The sequence below is a fragment of the Silurus aristotelis genome (assembly GCF_946808225.1).
Source record: "Silurus aristotelis genome assembly, chromosome: 18".
In the NCBI taxonomy this organism is placed as follows: Eukaryota; Metazoa; Chordata; class Actinopteri; order Siluriformes; family Siluridae; genus Silurus; species Silurus aristotelis.
Window position 1 is genome coordinate 15,844,844 of NC_139591.1, and position 26,734 is coordinate 15,871,577.

Below are 26,734 nucleotides of genomic sequence, written 5' to 3' on the forward strand. Positions count from 1 at the left end.
TATCCTAAAAGTAATATTGCTTCATTTAGTAAAAACATAGGGATTTTATATTTGTATTTATTTACTGACTTTGTTACATTTACTTTGTGTGTTTTATTTTACTATGGTTGAAATCATATATTTCATATATATTTTATTCATTTGGATTCAATTTTAACGAAAGAAAAAATTAGTCTATTTATGTAAGCTTAAAAGAGAGCCGGTTCAATGAGCCGACTCATTCACATCATTACAGTATTGTCACTATTAAACAAATCAATAAATATGCCTTCATTATCACTTCTTTTTCTCTATAAAATCATGCCAGAAAACAAAACAGAGATTGCTGAGATTTATTCCGTACTTAATATTTGAACATGAAATATTTTAAGCTACCGAAATGTGAGCACTACTTTTAATGGTAGTTGCCCAGCTGCGGCGTTTCTACCATCTAGTGGTGAAATCTGGGAATTTACTTTTATGAACAGCTTCATTACAGCTCTGCGTTTCACTTAGCCACTGATTTCTGAGAAATAAAAGAGAAGTTAAAAATAAATAAATAAATAAATGGACCATAAGAAAAACTTTGGTCTTTACTATCAACCTCTTCTATATGACACCTCATACAATGCAAAGCATAACAAGATTTAAACCATCCCTTTAAACCCTTGTAACTGGTTCTGTATTTAATACATATTAGGCCAGCAGATTGAAGCCTACAGAAGCAATCTGTCAGAGCCAGATCTTTCTTTACTGCCTCTCAGCGACTGATTGATATCGCCTTAAAATCAGCGAACTAATTAGCAGTACCACAGAGGCATCCAGAGGAACGAGCGCAGGACAGTGCCTGCTGCCATGCCGGCTAGCAAACCCAGTGCAATCTGCTCTCCAATCCGGTCATCACAGCGCTCCCTGTGCACCCAGACATGGTGTGTACCTGCAAAAATGAGTGTTAGAATGTACAGAGCAGTGAACCAGCTAAAGACATTACATTTTTTCTATGTCAAGTATGGGCCAGTAGAAAAGGAGCACAGGTTTGGGGTCATATCTTTATTTACATATTTATTTTCTAAAAATTTACATACAGTAACTTTCTTTACAGTAAATAAATAAAAGAAATTGTGAATACTTACATGCCATCACCTATTTCCCCACTTCACATTTGTTTTAAAGCATTTATTTCTATACTGGCCCATTAATGGTTGTCATTGTTGACTTAATTACACTACAATATTTTCCTGCCACATGTTCCATGCTAAAATGATTTTAGCTGTTTTCATAATAACTTAATGCATATTTCAACAAAATTTCAACCAGGTATTCAGATTTATATTTACCTTCACTGCCATTGCCTGGTGTGATGTACACAGCGTTGTGTCCATTAACAGGAACAGACTGATATGTGTCATTATAAGGATCATAACTATAGTACTGGAGACAGAGAAGATAAAACACACAGAGGCAAACTATAAAATGAAATTCAAATGTGTTTCAACAAAAACTTAGCTTTCAAATCCTAAAAGGGCACTTAATAAGTGCTTTAGTGGGTTACTCTCTCTCTCTCTCTCTCTCTCTCTCTCTCTCTCTCTCTCTCTCTCTCTTTTTCTCATTCATATATACTGTATACTGTATACTGTATACTGTATATATATATATATATATATATATATATATATATATATATATATATATATATATATATATATATATATATATGCAATATATATATATATATATATATGCAATATATATAGCAATTAGACCTTTAGTGTGTTAAGTTGCACAGACATTCAGAAATTAAAAAAAACACCTCAATAAATTAGTATATATTAAAATGTAACAGTGACATCTAAAACAAGATGGTGGAAAAATTTACATGTAAAAAAAAATGCCTTTAAATTTCCAAAATACCCTTTATGTTTTTAACTTCATCAAGGAATTACCCACATTTAATTATAACATTTAGAATTGTTTTTCTGGTGGAGACATTTTACTACAGATGTATGCCCATGGGGGTGCATACGGTTGTATTTGATTGTTCTAACCAGCTACAAATAAAAGACTTTAAGCTCGAACATGATACCTAACTTTAGTGAGAATACAGAAAACAGTTGTGTGCAACTTACAGGACTTTGCTTTGCTTCCATTATTGTCAGCTTCCAAGCTCTGATGTGAAAAGAATAATCACAGAATAACATCAGTTTGATGATCACAAAGAGTAAGAGTGGAAAGCTCACAGAGATACTCACAAAGCCTCATCCTCACTGTTTGCACACAGGAACATGGTGGAACCATCCTTTAGGTACAACACCAACAGGTTCTCCCTCGGGTTACTCTCTGGTGGAGACACACCTGTTTCAAAATGAAATAAGCACCTGTTAAATTTACTACACAACAAAATCGGATGAAGCTGTAACTATGGACCAAGTTTAATCTTAAAGTATTACTTAATCTTAAATACATATTAAAAGTCAAAATGACATTCAAGGTTCTTTTATCATGGTATCCATACAGACTGGTATGGGTTTGGTTGTATTTAATATAATTACGTAAATAAATACAGTAGCATGATTAAAATATTAAAAATATAATATAACCTTCAATATTTTACTATTATTTGAGTCAAGGTCTTTGAGATATGATCAAAATGCAAGATTTAATGAAAATAAAAGTGCATTAAAGTGTAATAGCCTAAAAAGTATTTGTAAATTCTGTATTTGTAAAAATACCACTTTATCGCTCATGACTCACCTGCACACTCCAGGCCAGACTTCACATTCACGCATGTACTCTTCAGACTCACTCTCGTCTCATAGTCCTTCCTTGAGTCTGTCTTATAAAACATTAGACTTCCGTCTATCCACAGGTCACACCAGTTTAGCTTCCAGCGCCTGAAGATGGATGCTGTAAGGCAAATCCTTACATCATTAGATTCAAATGACACAGGACATTAATGTCAAAGAAATTATAATATTTAAAAGCAAGTGTAGAAGTTGATAAAAGGACTTTCCTGTTGTGGAAAACATAAAGTGGCAGCTTTACATTTGACACTGGAGACTAATTCCACAAATTATAAATAAAAGTATTTTATAGTAGTTTGACAATTGATGCAATGGATTGGGCTTTTTCAATTGGAATAATATGTCGGATATTTCATAGAGCATTTGAAATGTAAGTTCACAGCATTTCACACTATACACCATAGTAACAGAACTATCACCTTCCTCCCAGGTGATGACACCAGAGCCTCCGTCAACTAATACTTCTACAGCTCTGTGTTCAGTCATTCCCTATTAATAGCTTCTTTATCTCTGTTATCGCCATCTACCTGCTGCCTATCTTTGGGTACAGCCCTACAAAGTCTCCTTTTAAAATATTTACAGCTCTGTGCTTGGATTGACTTTTTCCACATATGCATTTTAATAAGGATTAAAAAAGTGTATACTTAATACATCAATGTAAATGTGTTTAACTGTTGATCAAATGTTTGACGTTTAATTCAATGGCAAATCCCAGTTGATCAGAAAGTCTATAGTCAATATGAAAAAAATAAAAACACACACTACTATATTATTTGAAGATAGATTCATGAATAAGCTACTCACACTGCCGCCAGAGCCAGCCGGATTTCAGCAGAGCCATAACTCCAAATCCTGTATACTCCAAATTATCTGAGAATGATTTTCTGTTTGGGTGAGAAGAAAAATACTTTTAATATACCTGTATTGATAATTTAGTTTTGATGAAATTGTAGATGAAAACGCAATGTCAATGTATATGCTAAGGGAAAAGAATATATGTGTTTACACCAGGCTGCCTTCACTAATCCCGTGGATGAGGAGGAGACAGTAATCTGGGATTAGAGTCCTCATTCACTACCAACCTCTGGAATATTCTGTCTTGTCTTTATTCTCCAGGTGGGTTATCATTTCTATAGAAAGAATACACTTCACACAATGTTTTCTGAGGGGACATTTATTTTGCATTTATGAAGGAAGTGTCATCCGTGTCATCTTATTATTGATTAATGCATTGAATGTTTGATTATTTCCTATAACATCTTGTGTCCTTATGTTTTATTCCTTAGTTTATTTCTAAAAGTGCAAAACAATAGAAAATGACAATCACTGAAAGCTACAGGCAATCCTTGAAATGTTTAGTAGAATGTTTTCTGGTTATTATACGATAAATAGCTCACACTTTTATCCAGTAAATTCACAAAGTAATAAATACATGTAAGCAGTCATGGTTGCACCAGACACACACTCATGTATAAGCTTTTTCTGTTGTTTTCCTTACATTTTGAACTTATTGTATTACTCTGACCCATTCCTGATGCATTGTCATGGTAACTGTCCATAGCAACACCCTGCAGCTAAATACGAGGCTGCCAGGCTGTGAGCTTTTTTTAGTCACAGCTGTGTGTGTGCAAAAAAATGTAAGTGGGTCTTATGAAGAGGTGTGTGAGAGCCACTTGAGATGATCAATAATGCAGTCTAGCTCTCATGACACCTCCATTGCATTCATTCTTGTGCTCTGTTTGTATTGATATTTTGGTTACAAGATAGTTCTTTAAATCATTAATTGTTTGCTCAATATGACCAAGCAAAGGATTTGTATTTTGAAACCCTGAACGAATAAAATCAATTGTTGTTGGAAAACACAGCAGCGTAATGATTAAACAATAACATAATTAAACACCTGCTAACCCCAAACAACTCGATGCATGAGATGTTTTTTCGTTATGTGACTATGTTAATAGAAATAGTTTTTCAGATCCGAAGATGTAGTTGAAATATTTCAATAATGTGGACTGAAAATCAGACATAATGAGTACAGCAATGCCTATTTGACCTTCATTGCTTCAGTAGAAGGATTTCCTGAATCTGATGGACACATTTCTACCACTAGAGGGTTGTACTTCTATTAGACCTAATCCAGACGGTTTTATCATCCTTGATTTGAAGTGCTCTTGTCACGAAAAGCACTGCATACAAGCTTGTCTGGCAGATCACATCAGTGTCAATGATGTTGCAGTTCTGTGCAAATACACACACACACACACACAAAAAAAAATTGTCATTTAGTATTGTTTAAAAATTTAAATGAATTGAATATTTGGTTATTTATAAATCATTTGTATTTTTTTTTATACAACTGAGCACTTATTTACTTAATATCATATTAATGATTAATATACTATAGTATAATACCCCATATGGGCAAAGGTATTGAGACCCCTGACTTTTCCAGACATATGTGGTTCTTCCCCAAACTGTTTCCACAATGTTGGAGGCACACAGAAGTATAGGATGCCTTTCAAGCAGTGGCGTTAAATTTTTTCTTCACTTGAGCTAGGCGCAAAACTGTTTTTGCATGACATTGCCCCTGTTCACAAAAGGTACAGTTTATATGGGTTGGAGCAAGGGAATCTGCATGCTCCAAAATCTAGTGCAACATTATCTCAGAAGAGTGGAAATTATCATTACAGCAAATGAGGACTGAATGTGGAATAGCATGTTTATGTGGCATGTGATTTAGCATGACTGTGGTGAAAAGATTTATTAAATCAAATTTACACTGCCAGCTTTTTTATTCTTAAGGTCCTATGATTTTATAAAATACTTAAACCAGTCCATCCGGAACTAACATCCATACAATGGTCAAAGTCTCTACGGTGTCATTTTCCATGCCATCAGTTAATGTAAGTATTAACTTCAGCTTTCTGTAAGTGCATGAATTTATGCTGTAGTATGATTGGGTTATTGAATAACTACACAAATAAGAAAGTTTGTATTATTGTTATTGTTGTCTATATGGTTAAAAAAAGACCTTCACACCTATATATATATATATATATATATATATATATATATATATATATATATATATATATATATATATATATATATATAAAATGTGTCTTTCCGAAAAGGTCTAAGATTTTCAAACACAAAAACTAAACCCGTTCTAACATGGCAATGCCCCTGTGGAAAGACATGATTTACCAAGGTTGCACACCCTCCAGACCTTAACCTCACCTATCACATTGGGATGAATTAGATTGCTGATTGGGCACCAAGGTCAACCAGTTAAAGGATGAAGAAATATGAGTGCAAATCTTCACCTTAATAAAAAACCTTGCTGAAAAGCCTTTTTTCAGAGTACCATCAAAAGATGGACTAAACTTGGAACGGAAAGTTCAACGAGTGAAAAGGGTTTAGATGCTAAAGTGTGCACATAGGTTAACATACCGTGCACATGTATCATGCATACTTCAAAGAGTCGTTTAAAAACAAAGAACCGATTCATTTGCAATGCTCGTTTTTTTTTTTGTTTTTTTTTTACCATTATTGGGACTCCACCTGTATTGATGTGTCCTCATAGTGCAAAATGTGCATGATTGCACACCGTTGCACATTTTATATTCTGACCACGTATTTGCACAGGACGCCTTTCACGGTGAAAAGAAAGAATCGTTTAAAAACACAAACACAGAGAACCGATTCTTTGGGGATCCTCCTATCCTATCAAACAAGGAAGCGGTTCCTCGGTAGCTCTGGTGCCCTCTGCCCATAGACTTAATATTGACTCTTCCTCTTTTTTTCCTTCTCTCTTTTCCTTCCCATCCCCCCACTCGGTTTGAATGCCGATGTCACCAGCAGCTCCTCTTACGAAGCCGAAAGTGCTGAAGCAAAAGCGCAGGAAATTCATCCATTTAACAAAAGCGAAGACGGCCTGCGAAAAGCGCCAGGAGGCTGAAAGAGATCCGATATAATAAAACAAATAATCTTCAGCTTCATTTCGGTGAGTCAGACACGTCCATTTCATCTTTTTCTTAACAGGGAAATATCAGCGTTACGCTTTACCTCTCCGGTTTCGATTTTATGAACGTTTTAACGGATCGGGCGGGTGTTGATCTCGCACGCGCGGCGGAAGACCAAACCATAAACCTTTAAGGTATCGATTCTTTAAAAAAAAAGATTTGTGAGAATATTTCAACGCTTTAGTGTTATTTTATTTAAACAAAACAAAACAAATCCATTATCGTGTATGGGCATGGTGGGCAAAATATAATGCACATCATGGACCATGACAGGAGGAGGAAGAAGACGAGGAAGAGGAGGAGGAGGTGGTGGTGGTGGTGGTGGAGGAGGAGGAAGAAGAGGAGGAGGACTGACTCCGACCCTCTTGTGTTCTCCGGCCCTTTTTTGGAGCCCTGCATTGCAAAATGGTGTCTTTAAGCAGAGTGTGTGGATCATATTACAGACCGAGAAACGTGAAATAACACAGATTTGAATCAGGATAAGGGGCATTGCATAGCAGAGGAAATTCTTTTTCCGTCGTGCGCACTAAAGAAATAAATCCTCGGGGTTGATTTGACGCCAGTCGAGTTGAGTCGGGATAACTCCTACAACATTCATTCTTTTACAAGCCCCCGATCTGGTATCTGCAAGGCTACCAGTGAATCTTGAATCCAAAATTTGCACGGTAAACTAATAAATGTAACACTTTTAAGTGTATATTGCTTTTTAAAGGTTGACGCAGCTGTGCCTTAATAGTACTGATGTTATTCTGATTACATTGGACGCCAGGAATCACTTCAGATCCATCTGTCTAACCAACACACTATTAAACTTCATTTAATAAAATCATCTTTGCCATCTTCAAGAAGCGGTTTATTTCTTCTTCACGGATGCCCGGTTCCACAGTCGACTACTCCAGTGCTTGTTCATCACCTGCAGGTTTACATCAGTCCTGCTGAGTGCAAATGAATATAATCAGAGCTAATTCAGCCCCAGTATGCATCACTTTATTTAAAACTACAGCACACAAGCTGAGAGATGTTGTGTCCTCATCTCTATTAAAATCAGATCTCTTGGAGTAGGAGATAAATTTTGGTTATAGTTTTATTGTCAAGGAAGGTTACAAGATGTTTGACATGACCTGGACAACCAAGAGAACTCGTCAAGGGCACACGATTAGTCTGGGAATCGCAGCGTGAGCACCCACAGGCCACATACGGTACACCGAAATTACCATGTGGTAAAGTCATGTAATGAGAGAAACCTTTTGTTAAATTTTACCTTGAATGAATACTAAACTGAGAAATGGACAGATCAAAACACTCATTAAGAAAGAACCACAGCCTTTTTGAAGTCAAGCAAAAAAAAATGTTAACGGTATTCCAGGTAGGATCAGGTCTACATTTGCTTTGTTACCTTAAGGTGAGGTCCTGTGCTATGCATCTGCCGAAATAAAATTTTCATACTGCAATTATTCCCTGACCTTTTGTCTTGGTTTACAGTTTTATAATGGTGGAGACTAAAAGTGGGTTTTCAAAATATTAAGTGTGGATCTGGCTTCTATACACATACTGTTCAAAATGCTTATTACTATAGTCATTCATTCAATAATTATTATTATTTTAATTCATAATCATAACAGCATTTGAAACTGTTAATGATTACAATATTTTACATGTTGAATTTCAACAGGCTACTTTGGTGATAAGTTGGGCATGAACTAAAAGATATAAGACTTCCTTGATTCTTGTTGACTCAGAGTAAGTCAAATTGTTTAATATAGTTAATAGTTAATAAAGTGACCGATATGGTGAAAATATCTTAAAATTTACAGATTTTTTTCTGTTACTTGACATTTAGGTTGGTGCCAAGAAAAGCATTAGTGCTCCTTAAAAAATGAAAACGAAACACTTGAATAAAATATTTATTTGCAGGGCTCAAGAAGAAAAAAGTAGGTATTAAGCTAGACTATAATCCAAATCTATTCTATTTGTTCTATTTGTTATTCACTATTCTGTGAGAACCTTCTGCAAAAGTATTGATCATGCCAGTGAAAAGTTCAGTTGTACAACCACAATTAAAAAAAAAAATTGGTCGCTGTTTGAATGTTAATAAAAACAGAAGACAATTAATTGGTAATCGCATACACCGCATACACATTTTTATTAACAATATAACAATATAAAAATATAGAAAATTTACCATTTTAAGGAAGAAATAAGGTGATTTTAAATTGAATGGCTGCCACACGTCCCAAAGTTGGGAAGAAGTCAACAAGAAGTAAAGATGGGCAGAGGCTTTTGTGGAACAATTTCAAAATAATGTTCCTCAGCATAAATTTGTAAAGGCTTTGAAAATCTCTATCAAATTATTCAGAGAATCTGGATCTCTGTTTGCAAGGGACGAGAGTAAATCAAATCAATACTGGATGCCGAGGATTTTTGGGCCGTCAGGCAACACAATAAAAACAGGAATGATTCTGTAATGGAAATTGCTGCATGGCTCAAAAACATCTCCATAAATAAATTTCTGTGAACACAGTTTGCCAAGTCATCCACAAATGCAGGTTAAAGCTGTATCATGCAAAGAAGAACCCTGATGTGAATATGATCCAGAAATGCTGCTGTGTTCTCTGGGAGAGAGCTCATTTAAAATCGACTGAGGCATAGTGGAAAACTGTTCTGTGGTGATACTATTTAAATATAAATATAATTTTTGAAAACCATGCATTCCATGTCCTCTGGACTAAAGAGGAGAGGGACTGTCTGGCTTATCAGCACTAATTTTAAAACCATGTATCTCTGAAAATATATTGGTGTCTATGGAATGGGCAGCTTGCACATCTGGAAAGGCACCATCAATGCTGAAATGTATATTTATTTTTTAGAGCAACATGTGTTTCCATCCAGATAACGTTTTCAAGGAAGGCCTTGCATATTTCACCAAGACAATGCTAAACCACCTCATACTGCATTTATTAAAATGCCATGGTTTCCTAGTGGGAGAATATGGGAGTATACTATTCGGCACATTATGAAATGAAAAGTAAAGCAAAGAAGACCTAGAACTGTTAAGCAGCTAGAATCCTGAATTACAAACAATTGGGGTAGCATTTCTCTCCCAAAACTCCAGCTATTGGTCTCCTCAGTTCCTAATTTTTTTAAGATGTTTCGCAGCCATCAGATTCAAAATTACCTTACTTTTTCCTTAAAATTTTAAATTTCTTTAGTTTACACAATAAATATAGCTTCTCTGTTCTACTGTGAATAGAATTTGGGTTTATGAGATTAGCAAATCTCATAAATTACACAGAGTCCCAATTTTTTGGAACTGGGGTTGTAAGACACTAAGGATCTCGTGTTTATATTAAGGATAAAAATACAATAAGAATTTTAACACTGTAATACTTGCAAGCCTCAGTTACAATGAAAAATAATAACTAGATAAATGTAACTTACTCCCTGCAAATCATTTGATTAAATCTTTATAACTTGAAAAATATCTTGCATTATTGTAAAAAAAAAAAAAAAAAAAGATAAGATATTAAAAAATGTAATTTAAATGTGGTTTCTAACAATGTGTTTTACTATTATTGTACATCAAAAGTTTTAAGCTGGTGCATTGCTTAAGTTAAAGCCCACCATATGAAACGGTGAACAGATAAAACATGACCTCGCTTCACTGTCTCCGACACCTGTAGTCTAATCCTCTTGTCATAGCTGATGTGGCTTTAAGCATGCACTGGCATGTCTTGTTTTGCAAAACAAAATTCTTTGTTAGTGCAGGAGGGTGTTGTGTTTATTTGTGTGTATTTGTGTGTGTGTGTATGTATGTGTATGCACAGTCCAGTGTCATGCAGCAACTGAATATCTGTGTATAAAAATACCCAGTTTGCATGTTTTTGCCCATAGAGAGAGGGTTTTTAATAGTTACTAGTTCTTTCACTCATCTCTCAAAACGAAAAAAATCCACCCTTGGTTATAATTCTCTTTATATTCAACATTCCAAGATGTATTATATAATAAAATGTCTCCCCCTACACACACACACACACACAATCTAATTGTGACTAAATGCAAATAATAATGGTGGCATTAGAATTTAGTTTTTGCCTCATCTGTTAAAAGAGGGTGCATAAAAATGCATCATAATCCTTTAGTCTATGAAACATATTGAAAACATACTGCCATTAACGCCATCCTGTATGTTGCACTTCTGCCTGTCTCCCGTGTCGTACAGACATGCTTTTGTTTATAATTTACACATTGCACAATGATAGGAGAACGTTCTCAGATGACTCTTTGGAAGACGTCTCAACACATTATTACCTTTTTGGAAAAAAAGTGTTGCAGCTAATTAGACAATTACATATTGTGCTGATACTGGAGACTCTTTCCATAAATGCTAAATAAAAACCGGGTCATTAAAAAACCTCACCTTGTCAAAGTTTACAGAAATCATCTCAGTCAAATTCACTATTACAGATTAATAATGTGTTAGAATGAGATGTTAATAAACATTGCAGTCATTCATACATTATATATATATATATATATATATATATATATATATATATATATATATATATATATATATACACACACACACACACACACACGCTCTGGACAAGGGCGTCTGCTAAATGCCACAAATGTAAATATATAACTATTGTCAGAGCATTATGGAAAATTAATCCGCACTTTCTGACGATTCAGAATCAAGCACTTAACGCTAAAATTCTAGCTGACTTGTGTCAAAATGTCTGCCAAATAATTCAGTGTAAACGGCGAGTGCTAACTTTCCATGATCTGCTTCTTTGCTTTTGATTTTCTTCACCCCCCACCACTTCACTCACTGTAATCACCTTATGTTACTGTTTTGATTGTTTCAGATTTGCACACGCTTTTCTGCTCCACCTACACTTGCCTGCTCAGAACATGGCAAGTGGGCATCCCATTGACTCATTTGCTTTCATGTACAGACCCGAAAGCTCTCAGAACTCAAAGAGGTTAGTGGTATTATTTAAAGTCCCCCCACATCCACTCAGTGCTTCTCCATTTTTAACCCCCTTTAACACAGCTGACTTTAGGAACACGCCACCTCATTACAGCCACAGAGGGGGGGGGAGTGAGGTCTTTTGGTTAATGGAATGTCAAATGTTTTTGTGTCATGTTATAATCATTTGAAATTTCTCATCCAAAACGTAAAATGAAATGACCTTGAAATGCATTGGCCCCTTTTTTTGTTTTGTTTCATAAAGGCACATTTTTTTCTATAATGTGTTTAATTTGCGAAGCAGAATGTGGTTGTATCACATCGTGATATCAGGATTTCTATAAAATGCAGTATTGCATTAGAAGTTGATGTGCAAATTTGAAAGATAAAAATAAATAAATAATCATTAAACATTACAAGATTTCCAAACACTTAAAAAATAGGTAAACTAATCAACTTCTAATGTAACCCACTTGCCTTAAATTAATGTAAAAATGAATTAATGAGCAAACATTGGGTGCAGCAAACCTACTGTACAAAATAATAATAAATATTCAATTTGGGATGGACAACAAATGGGCAAGCTACAATAACATTGAGAGTAGCATGCCTAATAAGCACGCTCACTGACATAACTTTGGGTGTAGCCCACCTACTGTAAAGGTATTACAAATGGAAAAGTTAGTGTAACTTAGGTTACATATAGCAGCAGGAAATATGCAGTCAAGCATACATTGTAATGTAGCTATAAATTTTGGTGTATGACTTAAAAAGAAAATGAGCCTGGCTACCATTATGACAATGAGAGAGAACTAAAATGTAAACTACCATAACCATACGTGTGGCCTGTCTACCGTAAAAACACCAACCAATGCAAATGTCAACAAAAAAAATCCAAATAAAAACCTAGATGTAGCTTGCTTACTGGAAAAAATGCTAACAGATAGGCAAATTATCAAACTGCTGGATTGGAACAAATGGACCTATTTTAATTAAGCTAGCTAAATTTTTCTGACCAGTCAGTGAGATTATTAGGTTTACCTTTCTATCACCCATACCAAGGACACAGGGGACACACTCGACAGTTTTATAGCTGCAGGGGACGCGCCTCTATCAGGCACACTATAATGTGTCCTATAAAGGGACTTTTATTTACGACACAAAATAAATGAGCAATGCATACATTCATCATGGTCTCCTACACTTTTACTCTCTCTCCATCCTCAGTTCTGTACACAGGAGTCCTGTTTTTCTTTTTCCTGCAACATCATCTAGTTAACTCTTTAGTGTTGTGGTGTTGTACTGTACCTGTGCTATTAATCCTGCACTTATTTTCTGGTCTATTTATTGTATTGTGTGAGAGTTCCTTTTTTTGAAGAAAAACTTTTTTTGTGTCATTTTTGTAGCACAATATTTTATTAGCGTAATAGAGCTGCCAAATCTAAATCCTTCAACATTAACATAAAATGTATTTATTTTATACTGATTGCTATTTATGAACTGCATTTTATGTACACTCCTCACATTTTAGCACCCATTTTAGTATATCTTCTCAAGGGACAATAAAAATGAAATTTGGATACAGTACAGATTTACTGTCCTCTAAAAATAACTCAACAATCAGCCATTATTGTCTAAATAATTGGCAACAAAAGTGAGCACACCCTAAATGAACATGTCAAAACTGTGTCCAAAGTGTCAGCATTTTGTGTGAGCTCTCTTGTTATCTAGCAAGAGAGCTTTAATCCTCCTGGACATGGAATTCACCAAAGCTGCTCCTCTTCCACGCTCCATGATAATATCATGGATGTAAGGCACATGGTGCTTCTCCACCTATCGCTTAAGGATGCCCCTCAGGTGCTCAATAGGGTTCAGGTCTGGAGACATTTTTTGCCACTTCATAACCTTCAGGTTCCTCAGCAAGGCAGTTGTCATCTTGGTTTTCGGGGTTGTTATTATGTTGGAAAACTGCCGTTTGGCCCAGTTACCAGAGGGCATAATTTTCTGCATTAGAATGTCCCAGTACATGTTGGAATCCATGTTTCCCTCGATGATTTGAATTTTAATTTAAACCGCAGCTCCCAATTTTCACAAAAAAGACACAATTTTTGCTATTCCTCACCAGGGTGTTGCTACACATGCTGGACACCATCTGAGCCAAAGAAGTTTATCTTAGTCTCATCAGACCACAGGACATGGTTCCAGGCCATGCTCCTTGTACAGGTTGTCTGCAGCAAAGTGTTTGTGGTCTTTCTTGTGAGCCAGCGTCAGAAGAGGCTTCCTTCTGGGACGACGGCCATGCAAAACGACTTGTCGTTGTTTATGGTCTGAACCCTGACAAGCAGACCTTCAACTTCTGCAACCGCTAAAGCAAAGCTGGCAGCTTTCATGCATCTGTTTTTTGAAGCAGCTTCTGCACCTGATACACAACACGAGGACTACATTTCTTTGATCGAACCTTGCAAGGCCTGTTCAGAGTGGAACTCTTGGAAATCCTCGTTATGACCCTGGCCACTGCACTGTAACACAGTTTTCAGGTGTTACTGATCTTTAGCTGTTATCACTTAGGGTGTACTTAATTTTGTTGCCAGCAATTTTGACAACAATGGCTGTATGTTGAGTTATTTTCGGAGGACAGTAAATCTATACTCGTATACAAGCTGCACATTGACTACTTTAAAATATATCCAAGTTTAATTTCTATTATCTATAGTATTATCACTTGAGAAAATCTACAATAATGGATGATGAAATGAGATATAATGGGTGTACTCACATTCGGTGGGATTTTGTGTGTGTGTGTGTGTGGGGGGGGTGTCTTTAATTGTTTTGGAGAGACATTTTGTTCATATGCAACAAACTAGGAAATATTTCATGGTTCCTTAGCACATATAACAGTTTTAAACACCTTTGGCATTCAAACATTTAAATGAAATAATTTACCATGCCTCTTGTAAAACTTGCCAAAAGTTTTTGCTAGTTGGATGTTTCTTTCTGACCTTGCGAAACAGTTCATCCCAGAACAGTTCAATAGGTTTTAGGTCTGGTGACTGGGCAGGCCATTCCATAATAGACACCACTCCAGCTAACTGTCTGCTCCTACAGGATTTAGGGGTCATTGTCTTGTTTTATGGTGAAGTTGTTTCAAATCAGCCACAGTCCAGATGGAATTGCATGGTGTTGAAGTATGAAACGGTAACCATGTTGGTTCAGTAGTCCTTTTACACAGAATAAGTCTCCCACATATCCTGCTTCTTAATAACCACAGACTTTCACCTTCATGCTTGACTGTGGGTGTGACTTAGTCTGGTAATGTCTTCTCTCCTGATCCTAGTTGTTTTGTTACAGGCAAAAACATTTATTGACTATACTGTCTAATCTTTGTGTTTTTGTCTTTTATTTAGTTTGTTGCATATAAACAAAACAGATATCTATATCTATATATATATATATATAATTTTTATTTTTTTTTTAACTCTAATGCAGAATGTTTTTACAAAGTATTTTTTAAGTATTTTAAATGTACAATAAGCATTCTGTATAGTACTGAACTAGATTTTTTTTTGTTGCATCAGAAAATGTGAACACGATTCCAATAATTATACAAATTGATGCAGAACTGTCAAATTTGGGGGAATGTGTTTTTTTTTTTTCTTCTTTTATCATAGTAAAAATGTAATAAATATGATTAACTTGATCTCAAATGCGTTTTTCCCTTTTTGTATACCTGTTAAATGTTTTTGCTATTTTGTCTGTTTTGAGTTATGAAAATATGATTTAAACAGTGAACTTCATGCTAACCACTCTACTGCTTATATTGTCTCTCCAGATACTTTCCAGTCTTTCTTTTTTTATCTCTGAAACATTTTTATCTATTAATAGGCTTTATTAGTCACACCTGCCAGACACATCTGGGGGGAATTAGCAAACTGTTTCTTTAATGCTAGACCAGCTTTACTTTTTATTGTGGGTGTAATGCTGATTTTATAACGCTTTACTCTGATTTTCTTTCATCCCCCAAAGTAAGATTCGACCGTCTTCCAGCATGAATCCTGTTTATAGTCAAATGCAGCCAGGCACAGCGTATGGAAACCCCAAGACCATGACATACCCAGGTGAGCATAGTCGTATAAACCTGTAATTTGCCTTCAGTCTAGCTGCTGCTGTAAAAAAATAATCAGTGGGCTGCTATTTAGTTTGCTCTCTCCAAAGAAAACAAGTTGCAACGATATTAGCAGAGTTTCAGGAGTTGTTTTCATTTATTCACCGATTGCTTTTGCTGTGTTGATCATTTTGAGAAAGGAATTCATCACAAGGCAATTAACAATGCAGTTTGAGGAAGTTTCTTTAGTATGTTGCCCCCTTCCTTCTTCATAAATCATGTTTTTTCTGCCTTGTTTTTTTTTTTCCTATTTATATGGAGGTTGGATTATGCATTGTCTTACAGAGTTAAGTCAACATTGTGGCAGTATTGATCATTACATATATATATATATATATATATACAGTGAGGAAAATAAGTATTTGAACACCCTGCTATTTTGCAAGTTCTCCCACTTAGAAATCATGGAGGGGCCTGAAATTGTCATCGTAGGTGCATGTCCACTGTGAGAGACATAATCTAAAAAAAAATAAATCCAGAAATCACAATGTATGATTTTGTAACTATTTATTTGTACGATACAGCTGCAAATAAGTATTTGAACACCTGAGAAAGTCAATGTTAATATTTGGTACAGGAGCCTTTGTTTGCAATTACAGAGGTCAAACGTTTCCTGTAGTTTTTCACCAGGTTTGCACACACTGCAGGAGGGATTTTGGCCCACTCCTCCACACAGATCTTCTCTAGATCAGTCAGGTTTCTGGCCTGTCGCTAAGAAACACGGAGTTTGAGTTCCTCCAAAGATTCTCTATTGGGTTTGGGTCTGGAGACTGGCTAGGCCATGCCAGAACCTTGATATGGTTCTTACAGAGCCACTCCTTGGTTATCCTGGCTGTGTGCTTCGGGTCATTGTCATGTTGGAAGACCCAGCCTCGACCCATCTTCAATGCTCTAACTGAGGGAAGGAGGTTGTTCCCCAAAACCCCGCAATACATGGCCCCGGTCATCCTCTCCTTAATACAGTGCAGTCGCCCTGTCCCATGTGCAGAAAAACACCCCCAAAGCATGATGCTACCACCCCCATGCTTCACAGTAGGGATGGTGTTCTTGGGATGGTACTCATCATTCTTCTTCCTCCAAACACGTTTAGTGGAATTATGACCCAAAAGTTCTATTTTGGTCTCATCTGACCACATGACTTTCTCCCATGACTCCTCTGGATCATCCAAATGGTCATTGGCAAACTTAAGATGTGCCTGGACATGTGCTGGTTTAAGCAGGGGAACCTTCCGTGCCATGCATGATTTCAAACCATGACGTCTTAGTGTATTACCAACAGTAACCTTGGAAACGGTGGTCCCAGCTCTTTTCAGGTCATTGACCAGCTCCTCCCGTGTAGTTCTGGGCTGATTTCTCACCTTCCTTAGGATCATTGAGACCCCACGAGGTGAGATCTTGCATGGAGCCCCAGCCCGAGGGAGATTGACAATCATGTTTAGCTTCTTCCATTTTCTAATGATTGCTCCAACAGTGGACCTTTTTTCACCAAGCTGCTTGGCAATTTCCCCGTAGCCCTTTCCAGCCTTGTGGAGGTGTACGATTTTGTCTCTAGTGTCTTTGGACAGCTCTTTGGTCCTGGCCATGTTAGTAGTTGGATTCTTACTGATTGTATGGGGTGGACAGGTGTCTTTATGCAGCTAATGACCTCAAACAGGTGCATCTAATTTAGGATAATAAATGTAGTGGAGGTGGACATTTTAAAGGCAGACTTTTGGGGTCTTTGAGGGTCAGAATTCTAGCTGATAGACAGGTGTTCAAATACTTATTTGCAGCTGTATCATACAAATAAATAGTTTAAAAATCATATATTGTGATTTCTGGAATTTTTTTTTTAGATTATGTCTCTCACAGTGGACATGCACCTACGATGACAATTTCAGACCCCTCCATGATTTCTAAGTGGAAGAAATTGCAAAATAGCAGAGTGTTCAAATACTTATTTTCCTCACTGTATATTAGTGTGTTTGAGAGAGAGAGAGAGAGAGAGAGAGAGAGAGAGAGAGAGAGAGAGAGAGAGAGAGAGAGTGATGTGTTTGTGTGTGTGTTTTGACCCTGTGCTCTGTGTGTGTGTCTGTCTTTAGGCTATGCTGCAGGTTATCCCACTACGGCTCCAACATACACACCTAATATCTACCAGACTGGCACTCCGGGATACCCTCCAGGTAAAGCCTTGAAAATATTGTCTCATATCCTGTCTCAATTACATGGCTGTATCCATGACACATATGTCACAAGTCAAAAATGTTCTTGGTGCCTTTGTTTAAACAGGATACACAACAGGAACTCCCTACAAGGTGCCCCAGGCACAGACGAACGGAGCTCCTCCACCATACTCTGCGTCCCCGAACCCCTACTCCACAGCTATGTATCCCATTAGAAGTGCCTACCCTCAACAAAACCTCTATGCTCAGGTGGGCAGTAATACACACCATCCAGAGGTATTAACATTACTTTCTATTCATTATGAAATATTTATAATGGATAAAAAGAAAAAAAAAAAAAAGCATTTTTTTTATAAAGATTTTTTCTTTTACCATCAGGCTGATGTCTACTTTTCTGAAATGTTCCAGACTTTGCTAATGATAACTAAAATAACCTAATAATGAGGATTTGGTTGACTAAGTATTTTGTGCTGATGTTTCACAATATAGCAATATACTTTTACAGTCTCACACTAATGATAACATGAATTTTAAAGATTCCCGCAGGGTTTTCAAATGTCTAAAATATAAAAATATAAATGATAGGCTTTAAAAGTCTACAGTTAGCTGTTCTAGGTTTTAAACAGGTCTTAATTTTCCAATGTATGAGACAAAATGAGACCAACATGCAACGGCCAATTAACTTTATGTTGTTGGTGCGAATCCCTCTTGGATTGTACCACATACATAAAACGGAATTTTATTTTTCGGCTATGGGGAAGTGCAAGTTTAGCAAAATTGGCTTAAAAAAAAATTTTTTTGAGCCTTCTTAAGGCCAGTTGCTAACAACATGTTTGTGTGTGTTTTTGATGTCATGATATAGGCCTTAAATTTCATTCTTAATGGTCTTAAAAAGGCCTTAATAAGTCTTAAATTTGACTTTGTGAAACCTGCAGAAACCCTGTATTTTGCACTTTACTGATGTAGTGATTTTCTAATTTTGTTAGACATCAAATCTTGTTGATATGTGTATATATGTGAGTTTGTGTGTGTGTGTGTGTGTGTGTGTGTGTGTGTGTGTGTGTGTGTGTGTGTGTGTGTGTGTGTGTGTGTGTGTATATACACACACACACACACACACACACACACACACACACACACACACACATATATATATATAATATACATACACATATACACATATACATACATACTCACACTACATGCTTAGTATACTATAGCATGTAGTAAATTTAAATTTGTAGTTAAGTCAAATCAGTTTATACATTGAGACATCTACATTTGCATGATTTGACTATCTTGAAGTGGAAGCCCATGCATAGACCATGTCTATTAATATTTAAAATCATATGCTGTTTAGAATTCTTGGTTTAACCTTATTTATGTTTTCACCTTCATCCCCTTTTTTTCTCTAAGGGTGCGTATTATTCACAACCGATGTTTGCACAGCCACATGTAATCCATCACACTACAGTGGTGCAGCCCAACAGCCTGCCATCGGCCATCTACCCAGCACAGGTGCCTGCCGCCAGGCCTAACAGTGTGCCTGTGGGAATGCTGAGTGGTTCCACGATGGCCATGTCTGGTAGAGGATTATTTTATGTTTACTGTTTTTTATAAGGTGAATTCGAAAATTTAGCACATGCAGACTCTTTTGCATCTGTTTTTTACAGGGCCTCTGCTCACCACACCGCAGCACACACAACACATTGGCACTCACCCGGTCACCGTGCCAACGTACAGGCCGCAGGGGTACAGCTATGTACCTCCGCACTGGTAGAGCTGCCAACACACTGCATGTGAGTGGATTCTAGCAACTGGGATCAGTAAGCTGTATTTTTTATTATGGTGGATACAAATGGATAAAAAACAAAAGGAGCAGTCTGTAGCTTAGTGTTTAAGATTCTGTGCAGGTGAGTTCAAATCACAGCCCTGTCAGGATTGATTTATACTTCTGCGTTTGTGCGCTTCTAGAGTCTGCCAACATGCATATAATGATTCTCTGTGAGCTTTACTAAAGCTAGCTTTTTTTACTTTCTAATAATATGCCCATTATATAATCCTGTAAGTAATAAGTGTTATGATTTCCCTTCACTGGAACTTAGAAGCTCAAAGCCTGTTTCCAGTTGGTGTGGAAGAACTTGACCTGACCCTCACTAAACACCTTTGGAACGAATTAGATGTTGACTGTTAGCCTTTTCGTTCAATAGCATTGCTGCTTTTTAACTGAATTAACACAAATTACCACTGACATGCATTGAAATCTAGTGAAAATTTCTTTCTAGAAGATTAGAGCTTATTATAACAGTAAATAATGATAAATCTGGAATGGGATGTTAAAAAAAAAAACACATATGGGTGTGATTGTCAGGTTTTCACACACTATTGGCCATATAGTGTTATAATCATTCAGAAAATTATTGCTGGGTCTTTAAACATGACTCTCAGTTCTGAACTACTCAGTTCTATGTTCGGGATCATTTGAAACACTTTGGACATAAAAAAATAGAACAAAGGTGTAGTTTTAATCCACTTCTGTTAGTATGACAAGGCACACAGTCAATAAAGCAGATGTTTTTAGGCTTTACTGAGGTGTTTGGGCAGCTTAGAGTAAAGCATTGCTGATATCGAGCATTTATTGTTTAAGCCAATTAACCTCATATACGTTCTCTCTCTCTCTCTCTCTCTCTCTCTCTCTCTCTCTCTCTCTCTCTCTCTCTCTCTCGTGTTGGATTGCAATAGATCTGGAGTACACATTGTTCACATTTCCAGACTTTGTGGATGCAGCCTCCAGCACCGGGCCAGAGAGTCCTTCAGCGAGTACAAATACTGAACGAGCAACGGTCACTTTATGTGTTCTTGGTGATTTCGTTAAAGCTGCTCACTCGATCGAAATTTGTTCAGTTTTTGTTACGTTAGAAATCCCTGACCAACACTTACCAGCAGTTAAAACACATAAACAGATCAATTCAACTACACCTGAGCAGCAGAGAACATTTAGCTGCTATTAACACTGGGTTCTGTGCAACACTAGTACTATCTTTAACAGTCTGAATGTACACATTTGCATATTACATTACATAACACTTAGATTTAAGTTCAGGGTTTTTTTTTTCTTTTTGATTTACAGTGCTCTTGTGAAAAGGGCTATGTTTTTTTTCCCCTTTGTAAAATTGGCCTTTGAGAAAAGGTTGACGTCCTCCATTTCTCAGCACATTACAGGGGTATTCTTTCATGTGCTAGTTTGAAAAAATTGGGGACTCAACAGTGCATCATTTTCCTCTGGTACTGCCATTCAAGTACACAGATTTTAGAGGAGATTTCAGTGATTTAACCAGCTCTAGTGTACGTTAAAGTGGGTTGGACATATGTAGTGGGTTTTAAAACGGTTAACTAGATTTAGAGAACACTCAAAATAAATAAGCTCTTTTCACACTTTAAATGGGACCATTAGACATTTGAAGTGAATCAAAAGGACACTTCATGTGCTTTTGTATACACAATGGGTTAACTGGGTTAAGTGGACATTTACTGCAAGTGGATTAACCAACTTTAGTGGTTATCATTTATTTGGTCTATTAACAAGGGCTGTCAGACTTAGTGGGTTATCTGGGCATAATGGACATTTAAATGGCTTAACCAGCTTAAGTGGACAGCTCTTTGGGTGAATCACCGTAAGTGGACACTTTAATTGGGTTAGCCAGTTTTGATTAGTTAACTAAACAATTTTTAGAGGACATTTCAATGGTTCAATCATCTCAAGTTCTAGTTGTAGATATTTGTGTTAGCTAAATTTAAGATTAAGAGTTAAAGAGCTCTTTCATTGGCTTGTCATCTTAACTAGGGATCTTTTAAATGGGTTAGTAGACATTTCTGGAGGTTATCCAGCTTTAGGGTTGGGTTCACAGTTTGCTTCAACGGGAGGGCGGAGGGTAATTCTGTTCTAATGGACATTTTATTCTGTTACCCAGCTTTAGTGCACATTAAGTTTTAATGGAGTAGATAATCCACCATATTTCATGAAGCTGTGAAGCAATGTTGATATATTATCCATGCAGTATGTAACATGAACAAAATGAGCAAAAAGGCCTGCTGTAATAGGCTTTACATGCACATGCAAATGCTTATTGAATATGCACTCACTTGTGTGCATATGCGGACATCGTAGAACAGATACAGTAAGACAGGAGCAATGCAGCTAAGAGGCTTAGAGGTGTACTGAAGTGTGGAAAAATAAACAGGAAGGTTAGAGGCCCTCGTCATTTGAACTTTTCTGCCAATTTGTACTCGCACCACACCATGCTCCTTTTTGTGTTTAGATTGTTAGATTAAAGCAAACAGAATTCGAGTGTGACTTTTAGGACTATGTGATCACTGATGCAAACATACTTAATTCAGTGATTCCTTCCATCAAACTAAAATATGACTAGATCAAAGCAGCAGCTTTGGATGCTCCGCTTTCAAGTGTGGTTTGCAATAAAGTTCAGTTCACGTGGTTTTTATACTTCTGTTTAGCAACTACTGTTTTTAAAACACCCTTGGCATCTTTCTTTTTAATATAAAACAAGCGCCATATTGCAGTAGAAAACAGATTCAAACCTTGGGAGCAAACCTAATCTGAATAAATTTTTTTCTTTTTTTGTTGTTTTTTTGTTTGTTTTTTGTAATCATAGCCTAATAGCTACTTAGCATGCCATTTAGCTGTTTGGATTATGACCTAGCATGCTGTTTAGCTAGCATCATAGAAATAATAGATATTATAATAGCAGGTATAACTAAATTTGACATTTGATTGAATTGTACAAAAAAGTTGGGAATCTGAAAAATGTGAATAAAACAGAATGCAATGATTTGCAAATTTAATAAACCCATATTTTATTCACAATCATAGAAAACTTCAAATGTTTAAAGAACATGTATAATTATTAGGAAAAAAATTAGGTAAGAATTTGGTTTTAATTAGGGACAAATAAATGTATGATAAAGTATGTTTATCACTGTGTAGCATCCCCTCTTCTTTTAACAACAGTCCATATACATCTCGGAACTGAGGAGACCAGTTTCTGGAGTTTTGGGAGAGGAATGTTGTCCTATTCGTGTCTGACAAAGGATTCTAACTGTTCAACAGCCCTGCGTCTTCTTTGTCATATTTTTCGTTTCATGGGCCAAATGTTTTCAATTGGTGAAAGGTCTGGACTGCAGGTAGACCAGTTCAGCACTCCGACTCTTCTACTACAAAGCCATAGTGTTGTAATAGATCTAAGCAAATGTTGAGCTAAAACCTGTATTTCTTTCAGCATTGATGGTTCCTTTCCATATGTGCAAGTTGCCCATTCCATAGGCACTAATGCACCCCATAAAATCAGAGATGCAGGTTTTGAACTGAGTGCTGATGAATAACTGAACATTTACATAACATAAATTTGCTCATTTTAAACATTTGGCATGTTTTCTGTGTTCTATTGTGAATAAAATATGGGTATATGATATTTGCAAATCATTGCATTGTGTTTTTATTTAAATTTTAACATCGTCCCAACTTTTCTGGAATTAGGGTCGCATGACGATCAAGTAATCTTGCATTCTGGGTAAGGTCAGTAGTCCTACAATGTACAGTGGTGCCAAATTCAGCCTTCATTAAGTACAGTCTTTAAATGATAAATGTGGTTGGAGGATTATCAAGGGTGTGTTAAAAACAGTTGAAAAGCAAGTGGTTTTTCCCCATTCAGTCTCTCTCTCTTCATGCATGCTAGTTGTCATAGATTAAAGCAGGCTATAGTCTGAGGTAGCACTAAAGAAGGAATTAAGAATCTGTGTTTTTTTGTGCATTAGGTTTTCATGCGTGGGCATAAAATAATAGTTTGTACAAGTGAGAGACTACATTGCTCAAGAAAGTCATAACGAACGTATGTAACATTCAGTAAGGAATATTGCACTTTTCAAAAGTAATAATCTATGCTTGTAGTTGGTACAGTACTTATTCTTAAATAAACAGCGCATTTATTGTACATTTCAATTGTGGTACTCTAGTCTTCCAGACAAAAAAAATAAAAATTAATACACTGTCCATACAAAATATTATATATCATTGCAGTATTCTTCCATATTTTAACCACTTTATAAAAAAAATAAAAAAAAAGTCTGTGCTTTATGAAAAAGCAACAAAACCTGCAGGCTATATGTCAAACGATCACGCTAGTCTAGAGTTGTGTGTTTGTTTAGGGGAGGTTGTGCCGTGTCAGTCTGTGTGTATGGTGAGATTTGCAGCATCCTCTGTATCCTCGTGAACTGTTGGTTTTATGCAGTTAAAGTGTCATGAAATAACCCAAATTATATGTTAGATTGCAGAAGCATGCTCTTTGGCTTCCATGAGCGTTCGGCTTAAAACCATGAAAGAACCAAGTCATTAAAATATAAGTTTGCTTTTCTAAGTTACTATTGGAGAATTCAAGTTTCGAAGGTTTACATCAAAACGAATTAAAAACGAATGAATTGACTTGTTCGGATATAAGATTTCGTTTTAACGTTTTCTATAAAGCTTGCATTCATAAAACTATTATAATATGCTTTGAATTCTTTTGGTCATTGGCAAGTTATAATACTAATGACGTAAACGTCATTATTCATCTATGTTTCAAGAATTTTTATTAGTATAATAAAATATAAATGTAAAATGATTGTGGTAGCCACAGGGTGATTAACACCCTAATGTTTCTGAAGCTTGTGGCCAGGAAAGTGTTCTTAATGTTTTCTGGCCTGTGGGAGAAGCGTCAGAATCTGAGACTACAGACACGATGCGATATAGACATACCGAACGAAATTGTAATGAATAACAAAAAAACCCCCACATACACACAACTGAATATTTTAAACTATGCACTGGTTGATTATTTGTGACTGAATACAGTAGTAGAACACTATATTTTACACACTTTATACACTTTTTACACACTCATTTTATTCTGTAGCGAAATGCAAGCAGCAATGCATGGCCGCTCGGAACAGACGTGCGAATACTGAGAAGTGCGAAGTATTTGCAATGTACATATTCAAATATTATACTGAGAATGAGTATTTTGAGTATTTGAGCACACTAATGTATTTTCAAATACATGTATTTTCTCAAACACTTAAGTACTTAAGTACTTTTTCCGCCCAGGTCTGTTATAGAAAGTGTGATCATTTTTCATTCCTTATTTCAACTTTATTTACTTCTGGATAAGTCTTAATGTTTTTGTTTGTTCAATATAATTACAGTACAACTCAATTTTTCACTATATCATATCATCTGCTGACATGTAATGCCATATAACATTTCAGGGTGGTTGTTTTTGTTTTGTTTTTTATCTTTGAGGATCTGCAAAAATAGTTTTACTTGTTGAATCTTAGTAGTTTATCAAAACCATGTTTAAATACAAATGAGAAATTCTCAGATTCTATTTGCAAGATCTTTCAAAGCGTGGACTCTAATGAGAGTGTGTCTCCTGTAGGTTTTCATCATGACCAAAGTAAACCGATTTTACATTTTAAATTTAGAGATTTGATTCAGGAAAATGACAGACACCAAAATTGCAAAATGATGCAATGCAGATTATTTTAAGTCAAATTCACTTTAATTGGAATATATCAAATTTATTATATTTTTTTTTGGCAAGAAACACTTTCCCTAGAAAACTTTCTCCCCTTCTAGTCCACCTGTTGTAAACCAGTGTTTTGCAGTTTCTTTGCAGTACACAAGCACAAAATTGCAGATAATAAACCAAGATATAAACACAAGCTGGCACAACATCATCTGAAATCGACTTTCCATTCTGAGTTTTGGTTTCATTTAGCAGGGTTTAAAACCAACATGCACCAAACTTCAGTTTCACTCAGTGCTTGTGTCTGTTAAATGACGTTGCAATAGTTACTCACATCTGGTTTGTGCAAATGAAGTAAAATTCTGTTGTTTTATGTTGTAACGAGGATCTGTTAGCTGATCTTGGTGAATCGAAAGCCAGGGTTGTATTTGTATTATATTTGCTGTACATGTAAAATGTAGACCATTCAATAACTATTAAAATCTTTCAAAAACAATTAAGATTTCTTTGTGATTTGTTAACACCTACATGTCTAGTTTATTTCTCATTAATGTGCAACCTTTGTCTAGTTTGTACATTTATTTATGTAAATACAAACTGAATGCAGACAAGATAGTGATTAGTTATACTTGGGTTTACAATAATAAATATAAATATTAAATTGTCAATAAAAGAAACAAGTATAAGTAAAAAAAAAAAAAAAGGCTAGCTAGTTTTATTTCAAAATGTATTTTACTATAAGAAAAAGTTTGTACTGATTAAATTATGTTTATGCCAGATTTGAGACTCTGTTCTGTTTTCTCTGTATTCAAAACTGTAAAACTATGTTGCTGTTTTGCCATCAAACAAAGCAGTTCAAGCTGTGAAAGTTTTGCAGTATTTATCATTAGCTAGAATTTACCTACTATGTCAGCTACAGGGATTGATGGTAGGCTAACATGGCGTTAGCATAATATAACAGGCTGTCTAAGTATATACAATTACTGTTCACAAATTAGTATAACTTATATTACAAAACAACATACATTACATGGATTTCATGTTATCTAA

The 26,734-nt window shown here is 35.9% G+C and overlaps 2 protein-coding genes across 10 annotated transcripts; one reads left to right on the top strand and one right to left on the bottom strand.

Annotated features, from left to right (window-relative positions):
• Nucleotides 1–316: 316 nt before the first annotated feature.
• On the bottom strand, nt 317–6,438 carry plekhb1 (pleckstrin homology domain containing B1). 6 transcript variants are annotated; one of them, XM_083568614.1, is made up of 7 exons: nt 6,328–6,438; nt 3,585–3,664; nt 2,731–2,883; nt 2,229–2,331; nt 2,106–2,145; nt 1,317–1,410; nt 317–916 (listed from the first exon to the last, which is right to left on the bottom strand). In XM_083568614.1, the coding sequence occupies exons 2-7, from the start codon at nt 3,619–3,621 to the stop codon at nt 780–782; spliced, it is 564 nt and encodes a 187-aa protein (XP_083424740.1). In that variant the 5' UTR covers nt 3,622–3,664; nt 6,328–6,438; the 3' UTR covers nt 317–779. The 6 variants fall into 6 exon arrangements, with proteins under 6 accessions (XP_083424740.1, XP_083424738.1, XP_083424743.1 ...); XM_083568612.1 differs by having other exon boundaries at nt 6,345–6,435; XM_083568617.1 differs by lacking the exon at nt 6,328–6,438 and adding an exon at nt 6,107–6,128.
• LOC310741102 (myelin-associated neurite-outgrowth inhibitor-like) lies at nt 6,357–26,180 on the top strand. 4 transcript variants are annotated; one of them, XM_083568597.1, is made up of 8 exons: nt 6,475–6,786; nt 11,677–11,793; nt 15,804–15,895; nt 18,024–18,104; nt 18,211–18,380; nt 19,521–19,689; nt 19,778–19,903; nt 20,847–26,180. In XM_083568597.1, exons 2-7 carry the CDS (start codon nt 11,723–11,725, stop codon nt 19,882–19,884), a joined length of 690 nt encoding a protein of 229 aa, XP_083424723.1. In that variant the 5' UTR covers nt 6,475–6,786; nt 11,677–11,722; the 3' UTR covers nt 19,885–19,903; nt 20,847–26,180. The 4 variants fall into 4 exon arrangements, with proteins under 4 accessions (XP_083424726.1, XP_083424723.1, XP_083424725.1 ...); XM_083568598.1 differs by having other exon boundaries at nt 6,649–6,786; nt 18,211–18,353; XM_083568600.1 differs by lacking the exon at nt 11,677–11,793 and having other exon boundaries at nt 6,357–6,786; nt 18,211–18,353.
• The last annotated feature ends 554 nt before the right edge of the window (nt 26,181–26,734 follow it).